General features: G+C 39.6%; 1 protein-coding gene and 1 long non-coding RNA gene across 4 annotated transcripts; both read left to right on the top strand.

Annotated features, from left to right (window-relative positions):
• Positions 1–1,480: 1,480 nt before the first annotated feature.
• LOC307035692 lies at positions 1,481–5,923 on the top strand. Of its 2 annotated transcripts, none has more exons than XR_013807157.1 (3): positions 1,481–1,615; positions 3,717–3,856; positions 5,493–5,923. It is a non-coding gene; the product is annotated as an uncharacterized lncRNA (long non-coding RNA). The 2 variants fall into 2 exon arrangements; XR_013807158.1 differs by having other exon boundaries at positions 5,489–5,923.
• Positions 5,924–6,360: 437 nt separating this feature from the next.
• On the top strand, positions 6,361–16,059 carry pan2 (poly(A) specific ribonuclease subunit PAN2). Of its 2 annotated transcripts, none has more exons than XM_079675258.1 (7): positions 6,361–6,496; positions 9,470–9,749; positions 11,159–11,328; positions 12,157–12,277; positions 12,511–12,588; positions 12,940–13,210; positions 13,484–16,059. In XM_079675258.1, the coding sequence occupies exons 2-7, from the start codon at positions 9,489–9,491 to the stop codon at positions 13,831–13,833; spliced, it is 1,251 nt and encodes a 416-aa protein (XP_079531384.1). In that variant the 5' UTR covers positions 6,361–6,496; positions 9,470–9,488; the 3' UTR covers positions 13,834–16,059. The 2 variants fall into 2 exon arrangements, with proteins under 2 accessions (XP_079531384.1, XP_079531383.1); XM_079675257.1 differs by lacking the exon at positions 6,361–6,496 and adding an exon at positions 7,600–7,684 and having other exon boundaries at positions 13,484–16,057.
• The last annotated feature ends 1,530 nt before the right edge of the window (positions 16,060–17,589 follow it).

The following is a 17,589-nucleotide window of genomic DNA, read 5'->3' as shown; positions in this document are numbered from 1 at the left end:
CAGAAGCTTCCTGTTGGTGTTTCCTGCTGTGTCCTCTCTGGGGGATAATAAAGGATTACATCATCATCATCATCATCATCATCATCATCATCATCATCATCATCATCATGTTTATTTATTTTATCTGTATATCATACCTGCTTGGACCTCCTTGTGTCCCTTAACCTGATCAAGTGTTACATGTTGCTGCATGCACCTTTTAAAGTTCTTAACAAATAATCTGAGGGGAATTCCTTGTTGTGTATTTTTAACTCGTGATGTGTCTTTTTGTAAAGCGCTTTGAGCTGCATGTGCTGTTTGAAAAGTGCTGCATAAATAAAGCTTTATTATAATTATTTATCGTCATCATCATCATCATCATCATCATTATCATCATCATCCTCTTCTTGTAAAGTCAGAAACTCTGTGTTCATGCTGACAGCTGCAGAAGTGAGCAGTGCACTCTGGGAGTTTTCCCCCGCAGACAGCATGAATGAACGCTGGATATTATTGAGTCACCAACTTCCTCGTTGAGTAACCCTGTACCTTCCTCCTCGGTCACGGCTGCTTCCTCTTCCTCTTTTGAACGTGACACCTTCCTGTTTTGCATGGAGTCTCTCCCGGAGTATTGCACCATCACGCCGACGAGGAAGCTCTGCAGAGAGCGAGGATCTGCAGGAGAGTTTCAGGAAAGCACAGCTTCCTCCTGCATGCCTGTGTTTCTCTCTGAATGCTTTTTGGAAATGTCATTGGCTCAGAGCAAAAGGTAACTTCATAACTTTCCTGAGAGCAGGCTTTGTGAGGCAGAAGCAACACCACATGACGAAGAGAAGCCATTGTTTGAAAAGTGAATTTATTTTGCATTAAAAAACAATAAATATCAATAAATAAATACGATTAGAATAAATATTGTAATATTAATTATCATGTTATAATCAATCCAGCAATCAAGGTTCATTTATAAAAGGTAATATCACACATATGACATTTGTTTCAGGACAATATATAATATAATGTTGAAAAGAAAACTAATAAAAGTCACAAAAATGTAAATTAATTAATTTAAAAAAGTTGATTTTTGCAAAACTAAAAGATGCAAAAGTAAACTTAAAAAAAATAAAAGGCTAAACATTTAAACAATACAAAAATAAATTAAAAATAAAGATCACTAAAATAAAACAAATGTTTCTGCAATAACAGTTTAACATTTTGAAAAAAGTCCCTAGAATAAATAAGAATAATAAAAATAAATACAATTTTTTTTGAATAAATATATTCCATTGGAAATACATGCAGGAACAAGCTGAACACTTGTGTGAGGATCAGCGCTGACGGCTGTACAGACGGTTGGGATCAATGTGATCGTTAAGCTTTCTGGTTTTATTTCTTCTTCACATGCACCCGTGATGGGCGGCGGTGGCGGCGTGAAGACTCGGATCCCCGACGGCAAACACTCGAGCCGTGAGGACGGAGAAGGAGAAGAGTCGGTCCAGAGTGAATCTGCACAGAGACGCTTCCTGCCAGCGCTCCACGGTCTCCAGCCAATCAGAGGGCTGCTGTAGGGGCAGGGATAACACTCATCAACACCAAGACAGTTCAGGAGTAAACACTCAATAACTTCCACTGTCTACTTTGAGTAAGGACTCACATCTTAGACTTGAGTAAAAGTAGAAGTACTCAAATCTTGTTCTTGAGTAAAAGTAGAAGTACTCAGGTCTTGTACTTCAAAAAGTAAAAGTACTCAGGTCTTGTACTTGAGTAAAAGTAGAAGTACTCAGATCTTAGACTTGAGTAAAAGTAGAAGTACCCAGGTCTTGTACTTGAGTAAAAGTAGAAGTACTCAGATCTTAGACTTGAGTAAAAGTAGAAGTACCCAGGTCTTGTACTTCAGTAAAAGTAAAAGTACTCAGGTCTTGTACTTGAGTAAAAGTAGAAGTACTCAGATCTTAGACTTGAGTAAAAGTAGAAGTACTCAGATCTTGTACTTGAGTAAAAGTAGAAGTACTCAGATCTTGTACTTGAGCACAAGTAGAAGTACTCAGGTCTTGTACTTCAGTAAAAGTAGAAGTACTCAGGTCTTGTACTTCAGTAAAAGTAGAAGTACTCAGATATTGTACTTGAGTAGAAGTAGAAGTACCCAGGTCTTGTACTTCAGTAAAAGTAGAAGTACTCAGATATTGTACTTGAGTAGAAGTAGAAGTACCAGAGTGTAGGAATACTCTGTTACAGTCAAAGTCCATCTCCTGTCACTGTGTGTAAGCATGCACCAAACACCGATTCCTTGCACGTGTAAACCTGCCTCTGACTCTGAGCGCTGCACAGACTGACTCATGTATGAAAAAGGTTGATGGGTTTTTCCCTGACTCACCTGCGGCCGTTGTGAGCCCCCCCTCGCCTCCACACAGCGCTTCATGTCTCTCTGCAGCTTCAGCATCGCCGGCTGCAGCTTGCTGGCAAACTTTGAGCACTTTTCAAACTCAGAAACTCTCTTGACTGCAGATCTGTAGCTGGAGGAGATGTGCAGCAGCTTCTCCAGACACGTCTGAGGAGAGGGGGGGGGGGGGGCACAAATCAGGGCAAAGACAAATACTCAATAATATATAATGCTGGGGAACTAATGAGCCAGAGATTGCACAAGAATAACCACCACATGAGTGTTTACAAGCAATATAACAAAAGATATTAAGTGAAGTGAGAGAGCAGCAATGTTTCAAATAGGACACATTAGAAATAAATGCCTCACATAAAACTATGTTATAATAAAAAAATACAAAGAACATTGAGAACATAATAAATCATACCAGCACTAATAACTCTCTTTTTAAAAGAGACATAAAAAAAGCTTTAATATGTGGGTGAAATGTTAAAGTGATTTTAAAGTTAATTTAATGTGATTTTCAGGTGATTTTAAAGTTAATTTAATGTGATTTTAAAGTGATTTTAAAGTGATTTGAATATGTACCTTTGGATTGTGTTTGAGGGTCTCGGGGTCGCACAAGTCCTTTGTCTCGATCCAAGCGAGATCGCTGGTGAAATCATCGATGTTGTTGGATCCATTTCGTGCCTTTAAAATAATATCAAAACATTTAATAAATGTCACATTATTTAAACATAAACATCATGAGATCAACTTTAACTTAAGTCCTTCTTTATGTGTAGTAGTTAATTCACTTCAACTATGAAGCAGCTTTTGAAGCATCGTGCTGAACATGTACGTTTGTAAGACTGGATATTACAAATGTAATAAATGAATAAAATGTTAAAATATAAATAAAGGTCAATAGAACAAACACAAAATATAACAAGCATTTTTTACTTTGACCAAAAATTACTACAATAAAATATTTGAAATAGATAAAATTCCAAATTGTGTGAAAACTCAAATGTGTTAGCCAAATCAGCATTTACACAATATTATCAACATTCTTATTTAATTGCGGTGACAAGCGTGCTTTAATATAAGGATAATAATATTCCTAATATTCCTGAAAACTAAAATAAATAAAACATTAATCGACAGGTTGTGTTGAAGTTCTTTGGGTGTATTTTGCGTAAATAATAATAATAAATTAATGAATTAAATAAAAATAAAAATCGATATGCTGTATGGAAAAGTTATTATGGTGTATTTTACATTCTTAATAATTAAAAATAATAGCTTGTGCGTGTTATATAGGTGTATTCTGCATTCTTAATAATGGTAGTTAAATGTCTCACCTCTCTTGACGCCGTCCTAGCGAGCTGGTTGAGCTGCAGGCTGCTGTTTCGCACAGCAAGGCACGGCTCCTCGTGCACAGAGAAGCCGATAGGACTGCCCCAAGCGGCAGCCACGAGGAGCCAGAAAACCGCTGAGAAACACAGAATCGTCTTCATCATGGTGAGTGTTATTCTTATTGATGTCAGAGGTGTGTGTGTGTGTGCTGGGAGTCTCTGAGAGTGTGAGGATGATCTGTGTGTTGAGGAGCTTATAAAGGAATAGCAGGGGGCATTACATCACCGCTACCTGTCCGGAAACACCTGGAGGACACTTAGATGGTATCACTCACAGGAAAGCCCTGCACTGATATGAATAAACTAGTTTAGTAACCTTTTAAACCAGGACGTTTTATATTCATTTCACTTTCCATTTTGACATTTTTATAAATACATAACAATAATACGAATGTGTAATAATGATATACATTATAATAATAAAATACAATATAATATATAATAATAATAATAATAATAATAATAATAATAATAATACATTACTTTTTAGATAAATAGTTCCCCAAAGCTGCAAAAATAAAATTGAATAATAATACATTGAAATGAAAGCTTTCATAACTGCAGTAATTATATTTGAGATGTTAGAGATGAATCTAAATTATATATTAGTAGCTTTAATGACTCTTATCTTTAATTAAATATAATCTGAAAACACCAGAGAGCCTGTGTGTTGCTGTGACTCTGAACGGACCGGCTGCTTCCTATCAGGTTTCACATCTGGGGTCAGAGGAAGTGAGATTGACCTTTACCTCTCTGGAGAAACAGCTGGACAAAGTTCCCAGAGCGTCTGCTTCTGTACCAGAGAAGCACTGAGCACACAGGCTGCGTGTCTGACTGGGAAACTCAGGGAGCGCGCAGGAAGCAGGAGACATGTCCAGCTTCCTTAATCTGTCCCAAGCATTGGCACAGTGGTCAAGTTGCAAAGAACCCACAACACACACACACAGATTCATTATTCATTAGGTTAAGGTATGGGTAAAAGTGAACTGACACTGATGGATCTTCATTTTTTTATTCAACTGTGAAATTAATATTTAATTTACAATTTTTATTTTGTATTGAATGTATTAATTATTATTTAATTTACTGCAGTTGATACATTTTTGAAGTTATTTTTTTTAATTGTTTAATGGACTGTATTAAAGTTCTTTATTTTGTAAATCATGTATTATTATTATTATGCTTATTGTTATTATTATATTATTATTGTTATTATGTATTATTTATTTATTATTTATTATTATTATGTATTATTTTTTTTAAATTAATTTAGAAGAGCTGGAGCTTTTTTATCCATATGAGTAAGAGGCTGTAAACAATGAAGTCATTGAGTTACGAGTAAAATGACGACACCAGAAACCAGGTGGTATTTAAATACAAATAATGTTATCTGATATTTAAATATGTAATGTTTAAGATTAACCCTTTACTGGTTTGGGTTTTAAGATAAGACACGTCCAGTTACTGCTGAAGGGAAAGTGCTCTGACAGTAAATTAGAAAAGGGAAACACTGATTGCTGATCTGTGACAGGAAACAGATTTAAATATAAACATTTCATTTGCACTTAATTAATAAAATATTGCAGATGTTACACGTCTTTATGACTTCTCTTCTAATCTATTTTAATCTAATAATACAATTAAAAATATTAGAATTGAATCAGAATGATAAATAAAAGCAGATAATAAAACAATCATTGAAGTAGGATACATTTAACCGTTCTACTGGTCCCTGAAGGCAGCATCTCCCTGGTCCTTCTGGTCCCTGAAGGCAGCATCTCCCTGGTCCTGCTGGTCCCTTAAGGCAGCATCTCCCTGGTCCTACTGGTCCCTGAAGGCAGCATCTCCCTGGTCCTTCTGGTCCCTGAAGGCAGCATCTCCCTGGTCCTTCTGGTCCCTGAAGGCAGCATCTCCCTGGTCCTTCTGGTCCCTGAAGGCAGCATCTCCCTGGTCCTGCTGGTCCCTGAAGGCAGCATCTCCCTGGTCCTAATGGTCCCTGAAGGCAGCATCTCCCTGGTCCTACTGGTCCCTGAAGGCAGCATCTCCCTGGTCCTGCTGGTCCCTTAAGGCAGCATCTCCCTGGTCCTGCTGGTCCCTTAAGGCAGCATCTCCCTGGTCCTGCTGGTCCCTTAAGGCAGCATCTCCCTGGTCCTATTGGTCCCTTAAGGCAGCATCTCCCTGGTCCTGCTGGTCCCTTAAGGCAGCATCTCCCTGGTTCTACTGATCCCTTAAGGCAGCATCTCCCTCGTCCTACTGGTCCCTTAAGGCAGAATCTCCCTGGTCCTACTGGTCCCTTAAGGCAGCATCTCCCTGGTCCTGCTGGTCCCTTAAGGCAGCATCTCCCTGGTCCTACTGGTCCCTTAAGGCAGCATCTCCCTGGTCCTGCTGGTCCCTTAAGGCAGCTTCTCCCTGGTCCTACTGGTCCCTTAAGGCAGCATCTCCCTGGTCCTACTGGTCCCTGAAGGCAGCATCTCCCTGGTCCTGCTGGTCCCTTAAGGCAGCATCTCCCTGGTCCTGCTGGTCCCTTAAGGCAGCATCTCCCTGGTCCTACTGGTCCCTTAAGGCAGCATCTCCCTGGTCCTACTGGTCCCTTAAGGCAGCTTCTCCCTGGTCCTACTGGTCCCTTAAGGCAGCATCTCCCTGGTCCTACTGGTCCCTGAAGGCAGCATCTCCCTGGTCCTGCTGGTCCCTTAAGGCAGCATCTCCCTGGTCCTACTGGTCCCTGAAGGCAGCAACAATAAAATAGGTGAGGATTAACTCATACTAAATAAAAAAACTAAAGCCCAAACAAAACAACCAATAACTTGAGATAAATCAGAATGATATGTCATGTGAAGTGCATTTTTCAGGCATACTCCACTCACAGTCCTAATATTAAAATATTAAATATGTAATAGTCTCACAGTGTTTACCTCTACCTGCTGCTTTCATGAGACTCCCGGGTGTTTGCCAACAACATGTAGTAACAGATCAATACAAACACACCATGGCCCTTTCTCAATTCTCTAATTCCCCTCCTCGACTCGCCTCCTCGACTCCTATCCTCGTGCCTTAGTCCCGCCCACGATGCGAGCGGAGGAGTCGAGGAGGGGAACCGAGGATTTGAGGAGTCGAGGAGGGGAAATGAGTGAAGTGAGAAAGGGCCCCTGTGTATGTTATGATCTTTACTCGCTCGGTGAGTTCACTGGTCCCTCTGCAGTCGCTGAAATCACAGAAACATTCCTCTTTTATTATTATATTGTATTTTATCACCTTTTTTATTACGCTTCAGGAGATTCTCTCAAAAGCCCACCTTGCCCGGTCGGTCACATGCAGATCTGTATTATGGCTGAAAGAACATTGAATGTGCTGGAAAGCCTCCTCTCTTGGTTTCGTGTAAGCTGAACTAAATTAAAGTAATATTTATTTATAACATTATAGGCTTTATATCATGGTATTTTCTAATCACGTATTTGGTACATCTACAAGCACCCTTATCATGTATTTTAATGCATTTCAAAATTTATACATAGCACTTTACCATTTTATTTTGATCATTTATTTACTGTAACTTTTACCTTTATCACCTTGAATTTGCATTACTTCAAGCCTACCATAGCGAGTGCGTTCATGTGCACACTTACGTGGTCGTAAAAACAGATTCTAATTCAAAATGTGTGGAGTAGAAAGTTCAAATATCGACCTCTGAAGTCTTATAAAGTGTAATAAGATGCTATCATAAACTGAAAGGCCTAGATTAATACAAAAATGACATAAAAGTTCAATCAATACATTATTTTTTAACAGAAAATGTAATATTTTACTTTTAACCTACAAACACTGCGGCGCTTGAACGCACCACTGTTTGACCCGGAAGCGTTTTTTTGTTGTTATTGTTTTTGTGAATGAAGCATGGGCTCCTGTGCGGGAAATAAGAATCAGATCACAATAAGAGGTCGGTGTAAACTTTATATTCATATGTACAATCTCTTAGTATTTGTTGTTAGCATACTCTGCCAGAATGTGGAAGTTTGAGGCGCAAAAACGGATCAAATCTGCAGCAATAACTGTATGTGCGATGCTAATGTTAGCTTCAAATGCTAACTGTTAACAGTAACTTATTTACTGATACATATATTAATTAAAACCCTTTAACTGACGTGATTTGGAAAACAATAGCTACATGATTAGTGGTGTGTACATGCTTCAATATTGAATTCATTAACTCTTAACTTCAGGATTTTGCTAACAGTCTGCAGTAACGTTAGCTTCCGGTGCTAGCTACTGTTAGCCTAGCCAAAGCTAACAATACAACTAATTAAAATCAGTGAAAAGTAATCTTTTTATCAGACACTTCATAACCCTGTTAAAGCTGCTTTACAGACCAATATAACACAGAGTTACAGTCAAGATCAAAACAACACAATATTATTATAATACTGCAGTTATTATAAATTAAGAAGTACATAGAAAATAATATTTGTATAATATACTTGCAATTTCAAACACCTATTTCTCAGCATTATTTTTGCTTTCATTGGACTTTGACTTTATGTCATGGTGCAGACATACAAGTAAAACAAACATTTAAAAACACCGATAAGAACATTACAAAATATAGTCAAATAGAGCAACATGTAGCACTTATTATTTACATAGAAATAGAATGGAATAAAAATATGGATTAAAATTCTGCCGTAATAATAAAAAAGAAAACAGATTGTGTAGCTTATGTGCATATGACCATAAAACCTTTGAATGTGGTCTCACCCCCGCAGGATAGACTAAGCTGCACCCGCTATACATTACAAGTTAAGTTTGTTAAGTAATCGAGCTGGATTTTTTAAACATATTTACATTTTAGATGCATGTTTTTAATGATCTGTGCCCTTATGATATTGTACTGCAGTTGTAAATGAGCCTGAAAATCTACACCTGGCACATTTATTAAAATGATAATGGTCATGTTTTTTAATGTGCGGTGACCCTTTGCGTTTCTAGCACTGACAGGTCTTTTTGCACTACTTTTACTTTTGTATTTGCTATTTTTGTATTTTTATTATATATGTTGCGTTGTTGGAGGAACTCAGGTCCAAAGAATTTCAAAAACAGATATTGTGTAGCTATATGAACTTTCTAACTTTAATATTCCAATTACTTGTCTATACTATTCTGCACTGTTTCTATTATATTTTATTTTATTTAGTTGTCATTGAGTCAAAGTCAACTTTAATGTCAATCTCAAAATATGTTTATACACACAGAAACATCGAAATACTGTTTCCCACAGTCCTGAGGTATACAAAAAGCTCACACGTTAAAATACAAGAACTCAAAATAACCGTTTGCTTCAGTAAGCAGGATATATGCAACAAAAGATTATGTGCAAATGGGAGTGCAAAAATGTTCATAGCAGCGTAAAAGTAACTGGTGTGTGTGTGTGTGTGTGTGTGTGTGTGTGTGTGTGTGTGTGTGTGTGTGTGTGTGTGTGTGTGTGTGTGTGTGTGTGTGTGTGTGTGTGTGTGTGTGTGTGTGTGTGTGTGTGTGTGTGTGTGTGTGTGTGTGTGTGTGTGTGTGTGTGTGTGTGTGTGTGTGTGTGTGTGTGTGTGTGTTAAAGTCCTGGTCCAGTGGGGGAAGGCTGGAGAGGGGAGATAGAAGGGAGAGGGGAGATATATCTACGCTGTAGCTGTGTTCAAATGACGATAACACCTTTACATTTGATGTGCTCTCTCCCCTGCAGGGTAGATTAAGCTGCACTCATGATGAACTTTGACACCATGGACCCCTCGATGGGGGACTATCCTCCCCTGGACGGGGGCATGGAGCCCTCCATGGACCCCCACCTAAACCCCGGTCTCCTGCAGGACCTGGACGCCGAGGGCCTGCCGGTGCCCGGGTCAGAGCACCTGATGGAGGGCATGTTCTCCGAGCTGCACAGCGCCGTGTCGGAGGGCGGCGTTCCCGTCACCGCCGCGCACTTTGACCTCCAGGAGGAGATGCTGTGGACGGGGAACCACAGGGTGAGAACGTTCTGCCGTTACAGAGGAATACAGGTTCCAGTACCATGGGAAATGGGAATGCAGAATATACTTTGAAGAGAGTTATGGTTTGTTTATAAGCAGAATAACGGAGAGAAAAACTGGCATGTAAATAATGAAACGTGGTACAAGAGGTTAGCTTGAGGAAAGGAATAATAGATAACATGTGGAGCAGATTGGAGTCACAGAGTGAGAACGTTCTGCCGTTACAGAGGAAAACAGGTTCCAGTTCCATGGAAGTGCAGAAATATTTAGTCTTTCCTCAAAGGAAGTTATGGTTTGTTTTTCAGCAGGCCTGATTATAATGAATGGTTTAGCGTCTTCTCTGTTTCTCTAAGGTCTCCCTTTCTGTTGGTCGCTTGTTAGCGGACCCTTCACGCGATGGGGTGGGGCCGGCAAGCAGCAGCAACATGAAACACAGCAGCAGGAACATGAACGCAGCAATAGCAAGTGAACACAGCAGCAGCAGCGAGGCAGAGGCAGGAAGACCTGGCAGCTTCAATAGAGCGGCATGTTTAGGAGAATGTGATTGGTTGGTTGTGAGAGGGACGAGGTGCGTCACGTGGTAACGTATCATTGGTGCTCGAGTTGACTGCCTGAACTAGCTCGCAGGCGTCGCCCCATTTATGGTTTGTTTTTAAGCAGAATAACAGAGAAAAACGACCGTCCGGATATTGGGCAAAGGAATGATAAATAACATTTTGGAACAGATGGGAATCGCAGGGTGAGAATGTTCCACAATGACAGAGAAATACAGAGTGTGTGTGTGTGTGTGTGTGTGTGTGTGTCTCTGTCTGTCTGTCTGTCTGTCTGTCTGTCTGTCTGTCTGTCTGTCTGTCTGTCTGTCTGTCTGTGTGTGTGTGTGTGTGTGTGTGTGACGTTGGGAAGCACAGAGTAAGAATATTACAGAATGACACAGATCGTTTGCTGCTTCCACTTCGATGGAAATGCAGAAATACTTCCTCTTTCCTCAAAGGAAGTGACTGGATGTTTTGTTGAGAATCAGAATTACAGAAACTACTCGCCTGATAACGAGGGGTTAGCTTTGGCCAAGGGACAGTAAATAACATTTAGGGGCAGACGGGAATCACAGAAATCTTCCTTTTATTACAGAAATGTATTCGAGGAAAGACCTGGTGACAAAGAAAACTGACTGATCAACGCTTCAAATTAAAAGCATCTGAAATGGTTCGAAATATGTAAAAATATAAAATAACTTATTGCATAATATTGTCCAAAATGATTCGAATCCATATAAACTGGGATTTGCCAAGTAAATACTAAAGGGGGTTGTGTTCATGTTGAATATCACATCTATTGATCAAATATTAAAAAAGTACTAATCGTAGGACTTGATGAATACTAACGAATTTCTTTATATTTCTCTTCAGGGTCACGTGACCTCGTTCTTCGGACCCACGATGGTTCGTCACTCTTCGTTCCAGGCGAACACGGCCGACGACATCCGTCAGATCCACAGCCTGGAGACGGGGGTCCTCTTCCTCTCCAAGTGCAACCTGAAGTGCCACACCCGGGGGGGGCTCGTCATGTTCGACTACCCGTGAGTAATTAAATAATTTAAATAATTGTTTAACTTTTTTTTTTAACTGATTGTAGTATTTTTGTACATTATTTTTCTGACGTTATTTTTTTCGACGTTATTTTTTTGACGTTATTTTTTTTAACGTTTATTATTTTTATTTTTTTCTAGTTATAGAAGTTTATAATTATTGATGTGTGTGGGTGTAGCTTTTTTTGTACTTTTTAATAATTGTTGAACTTTTCTTTTGAACTGAAATTAGTATTTTTTTACGTAATTTTTCTGACGCTATTTTTTTCGACGTTATTTTTTTGACGTTATTTTTTTGACGTTATTTTTTTTAACGTTTATTATTTTTATTTTTTTCTAGTTATAGAAGTTTATAATTATTGATGTGTGTGGGTGTAGCTTTTTTTGTACTTTTGAATAATTGTTGAACTTTTTTTTTTTAACTGATGTTTGCATTTTTTTACATTATTTTTCTGACGTTATTTTTTCGATGTTATTTTTTTTACGTTATTTTTTTAACGTTATTTTTTTTTTTTTTTTCAAGTTATAGAAGTTTATAATTATTGATGTGTGTGGGTGTTGTTTTTTTTGTACTTTTTAATAATTGTTGAACTTTTCTTTTTAACTGATTTTAGTATTTTTTGACGTGTGTGTGTGTGTGTGTGTGTGTGTGTGTGTGTGTGTGTGTGTGTGTGTGTGTGTGTGTGTGTGTGTGTGTGTGTGTGTGTGTGTGTGTGTGTGTGTGTGTGTGTGTGTGTGTGTGTGTGTGTGTGTGTGTGTGTGTGTGTGTGTGTGTGTGTGTGTGTGTGTGTGTGTGTGTGTGTGTGTGTGTGTGCCTAGGATGGATGAGGGTGCTGATATGCACAGTCTCCTGATGACTGATAACAACACGGTGCTGATGGGAGGATTGCAGAACTACGCCGTGGAGTTCGACCTGAACGCCATGCAGGAAACCCAGAAGGTGACACTTTATTAATAAATATATTATACACACAGTTTGCAAGAAAACAACCTACATTTTATAATATAATGTGCACATTGTACTCAAACTTCTTTACAATTTATTGCACATTTCTACTTATTTTTTTTATCTTTATGCACATTTTTTATTTGTATTATTTATTACACATTTATACAAATATATATGTTATTTCTAAGTGGACTCATCTTGTCTTCTGCGTCTCTGATTGACAGTTCAACGTGGAGGTTCCTGGAGTCGCCATAATGCGCCAAACTGGTCGATTCTTCTTCTGTGGTCACACCTCTGGAAAGGTAAGCGCCACACGTATCGAAGCACTTTTTTGTCTTACTTTGACTTTAATTGAATATTTTCATTTTGTGCTGCTTCCAATCCACTGCATTTTGGAGGAAAACATTGCGCACTAAAAGTGACTAGCTGCTTTCCACATTTAAAAACTCATGACATCTGTTATATATGATGCAGTACTGTACTGTATACCCGTTTTTAAAAAAAAGCATCTCAAATATCGACAAACTACGACATTAAAAAGCCTTTTCATGTATTTGTAAGCAATCAAAGACGCTCCTATAATATTCCACAATAATCTAATTCTTTGAAAAGCTAATGTGCATAATAGCCTGACTCTGCCCTCCCCAAATCAGATCACTCTGCGGGACCTGCGCAGCTTCAAGACGGAGCACGAGTTCGACGCGTTCTCCGGCAGCCTGTCGGACTTCGACGTGCACGGGAACCTCCTGGCAGCGTGCGGGTTCTCCAGCCGAGGGATGAACGGCCTGGCCTGCGACCGCTTCCTCATGGTATTCGACCTGCGCATGATGAGGGCCGTGACCCCGCTGCAGGTGCACGTCGACCCCCTGTTCCTCCGCTTCATCCCCACGTACACCTCCCGCCTCGCCATCATCTCACAGACAGGTAACTCAAGAAGCTTCGTTTGTGAAATAGAGTAGTTTTGGCAAGAACTACAGCTAAATAAATAGAAATTAAAGTAATAAAATAAAGAATAATTAAATAAACGGAAAGTTCACAAAAATACAATAAAATATATAGAAAAATATTCATGAGTGAAATAAAAAAACACAAAAAATATGAATTAATAAGAAAATATAAAACAAAAAATATAAATAAATACAGTACATCCTATCTTATTAAATAGCCTGTAACCCCCCCTCCACTTCCTGTCTGCAGGTCAGTGTCAGTTCTGCGAGCCCACCGGCCTGGCCAACATGGCGGACATCTTCCACGTCAACGCGGGCGGCCAGGTGCTGATGAGCTTCGACGTGTCGTCCAGTAAGCAGGCGCTGGCGTTCGGGGACTCGGGGGGGATCGTGCACCTCTGGTCCGACGCACCCGAGGTCTCCTTCAACGACTACAGCCGCGAGTCAGAGTTCGCTCTGCCGTGCATCGTGGACTCGCTGCCTCAGCTCGACTGGAACCACGACCTGCTGCCGCTGTCACTCATCCCCACGCCGCTCACCAGCACTGAGCAGCTGCTCTCTGATTGGTCCAGCGCCATGGCCACCCCCAGCCCCAGGTAACACACAACACACCTGGATACATCCACCTCAACATCCACCTGTGATGCATCCACCACAACATCTTGGGATTGATAGAAACGCTTAAACCAACAGAAATCAATACAACAAAAAATGTAAATAAAGGAATTAAATAAGAATTCAAATTACAATAAAGATTAAGAATACAAAAAATAAATAAAAATAAATAAAAGTAGAATAGAATACAAAAATAAGAATACAAAAATAATAAAAAATAGAATAAATTATACCAGCGCTGAGCAGCTGCTCTCTGATTGGTCCAACGCCATGGCCCCGCCCAGCCCCAGGTAACACACAACACACCTGTTTACATCCACCTCAAATGGGATCAAAAATGTTTAATTAAGTTATCTTTTACTCAAATTAAATAAGAATGGGAATTAGAATACAATTTAAAAAAGGAATGAAAAAGAAATAATAAAAATAGAATAAAAAAAAAACATAATAAATATAATAAATGATACCAGTGCTGAGAAGCTGCTCTCTGATTGGTCCAATGGCATGGCCATGCCCAGCCCCAGGTAACACACAACACACACCTGTGTCCACCTCAACATAAGACAAACAATGAGGAACTTCCTTTGAGATCCTCGGCCAATAGGAAATCATTATTTTGCAATAGTCATGATTGAATCAAGTTCGATTATGACTTTGAGCTAGGGAGAAGTTATTTTGAGATACAAAGTATTACAAAATATATTTCAACTTAGTTTTGGCATCACTTGCATTGGATGGAGCTTGGGGTCAGGGGTCAACGTGAGCCGTGGGATCAAACATGTTTAATAAGTAACAAGTGAAGGATCACTTTGGGATTGATAGAAACACTTAAAACAGAAGTCAATACAAAAAAAAAAGGAATACAAATAAAGAAATTATAAAAATATAATAAAAAACAACATAGAATAAAAAAGTCACATTAGCACCTCTGTGTAATTTGATTTATTGCATCTTTATTATTTATATGACATTAATCTTCAACAGCAGTTTGAGGTAAAGTACGTTTATTTATGGAGGCGTGTGGCGCAGTGGATAGTGCGTTGGTGTTGGGATCAGGGGGTCTCAGGTTCAAACCCCACTGCAGTCAGCATGTCGTTGTGTCCCTGAGACACTTCACCCCAAATTGCTCCTGTGGGGATTGCCAACAGTATTGAGTATGTGAGTCTCTTTGGATAAAAGTAAACAAGTAACATGTGATGTGATTTATGGAGCACTTTTCAGACACAGAGGCAATTCAAAGTGCCTTACGTCATCATTAACACTTAAGAGGAAGACAACCGAGAGGAACTGGAACAGACTCATAAAAACCATGCATGAAACAGATGATTTAAAAACAACATTGTAAATACAGCAGGTGCTAAAAACAAGTGAAAAGGCTTCTGGGTAAGCGGCTGAAAAAAAGTTATGTTTTTAGCCTCGACTTAAAAGAACTCAGCGTTGGTGAAGACATCAGGGTTTCTGGAAGTTCATTCCCTTTGTGGGGAGCTGAAAAGTAAAAGCAGCTTCGGCGTTTTATTTATTTATTCTTTTATTTAACAGGGACAGTGCACGTTAATGAACATTTCTGTAAATGTGCCAAGAGGCTATTTTTCATCTGTAGTCTGGACAGATTTTAGAAGTCAACCTAAAACACATTTCATTTTAAACAAGTAAATACAATACATTTAAAACATGCAACAGACATTACTGGGATACTTAAATATCGTGGTGTGTTTGGTTCTGAGCCGGGGAACAATGAGTGAGCCCGCCCCCGATGATCTCAGAGCTCTGGGGGCTCGTAGCAGGGCAGCATGTCGGATATATACAGGGTGCCACAGTGACGCGTCCTAAAACCAGGAAGTGAGTTAGCATTTCTCCACTTCCTGTTCCCTGGTCTCAGAGCCAATGGGATCTCTCCATAGGAGTTTGGAAAATATCTGAAATAAGGTCTGTGGTTGAGACTCACTGAAGAGACGGATCACGTTTTGTTCTACATTAAATCCATCAGCAGCGACCCCACTGGTGATCTCTGAAGAGTTGACGTGTCTGAGAAACGATGGTTGTTACCAAGTGGCTGAATAGGACTACAGAAGTCGTGGAGGCCGTTGTACGTCATTACGCCAAACACGTAAACACTCCTCTAAGTTAGTTTCTGTTCTGCTTGAGAGCAAGTCCCTGCCTCCTGCAGACTGTTCAAACAAACGCTTCAACTTGTTCCATTTAGAATCTGTGTGTTTGAACATGGATCTGAAGTTAGCGTGACGTTGAAGTCGTGCTGCTGGACTCGCTGTAGTTCCTTTATAGCATAACGTTAGCATTTAGCTTCTGGACATTAGATTTATGATTCAACATTATGAAAGTAGACGTGGAGATTATCCGGCTGAACAAAACGTGTCTCTTAAACGTGTCTCAACCACAGACCTGATTTCCAGCTATTTTCCTAAACCCTATGGAGAGACTGCATTGTGTTTTTGTCGAAGGAACCGGAAGGAGTTTACTTCCGGGTTTTAGGGCGCGTCACTGTGGCGCTCTATCGGGGTCCCAAACCATTTAATGCTTTATAAGTTAGCAATATACTTTTAAAATCTATTCCGTAAGCTCCTGGTACCCAGAGTGCAGAGATCGGAGCACTGGGGTGATGTGCTCCACTCTTTTAGTTTGGGTCAGGACTCTGGCAGCCGCGTTCTGGATTAGTTGTAGTTTTTACAGAGACCTGTAGATACACTGTTACAGTAATCGAGCCCGCTAAAAACAAATGCGTGGACTAGTTTTTCAAGGTCTTGTTGAGACGTGAATGCACCGCACTGTTTAAAACTGGAAATCATCCCCAGAGCTCCAGATCTGTTCCCAGCAGATTCACGTTTAACTTCCTGCTTTTTTAGGAAATGACTTTGTTCGAAATGAAACTAAATGTGTGTGAGGTTAGAGATTTACGTCTTCAGAAGGAACGCAGGGACTGAGAGCGGCAGGGAAAAGGAGAAGTTGGAAAGTATTGAGAGACGGACGTTAGGTTCGGTGACAGAAGAAGCAGGAAATAAAGAATAACAATACAAGAATGACTTCACACAGAATACACAGTGAAGTCATCGGGAGGAACTTTTGCATTTCTCTTTTTCTGCAGCCGTGGATTTCTCATTAATAAAAACCTGATGCTGCAACAGCTGAGTTCCCCCCCCCCCCCCCCCCCGAGGGTCAACAAAGGGTTTAAAATTCTCTCGAAGTGATGTCAGGGATTTACTTCAGGTCACGTTTTGAGTCACACGTGGAACAACGTGAACTCCGTCTGACCCGCAGAGCGAACGTTGCATCATTTGTTATTTGGTCTGAGTTTCAATTGGGTTATTTATTTTAGGGTTTTTTGTTCACTTAGAATAGAATCATTTAATATCGTTATTAATGTACAATGAGAGAAAGAAAAGCTTCTCCCTGCCATCAACACAAAAACATCACAACATACTACAACAAATACACCCAGCAGACACACTTAGGAATAAGGAATAAAGTGCAGTCATTATTTCCAGGGGTATACAAAATAAAATGTAATAAATAATAAGGTGTGTATTTATAATAATGATATATATGTATTTATAAAACGGACAAGTCAAATCAAGCAATCTGATTGGTTCTTAGCCGTGATATACTGAGCGTATACCACGGGTAGAATTGTAAGTTACTTTTCACAACAAGTCAGTATCCCTCCGCGTCTGAGAAAAACAGTATACCGTTGGGCTGCTTTTCAGACTGGAACAAGAAAGCAGCGGA

This window comes from Notothenia rossii (assembly GCF_949606895.1).
Source record: "Notothenia rossii genome assembly, chromosome: 4".
Classification (NCBI taxonomy): Eukaryota; Metazoa; Chordata; class Actinopteri; order Perciformes; family Nototheniidae; genus Notothenia; species Notothenia rossii.
This window is presented reverse-complemented; position numbering and strand designations above follow the sequence as displayed.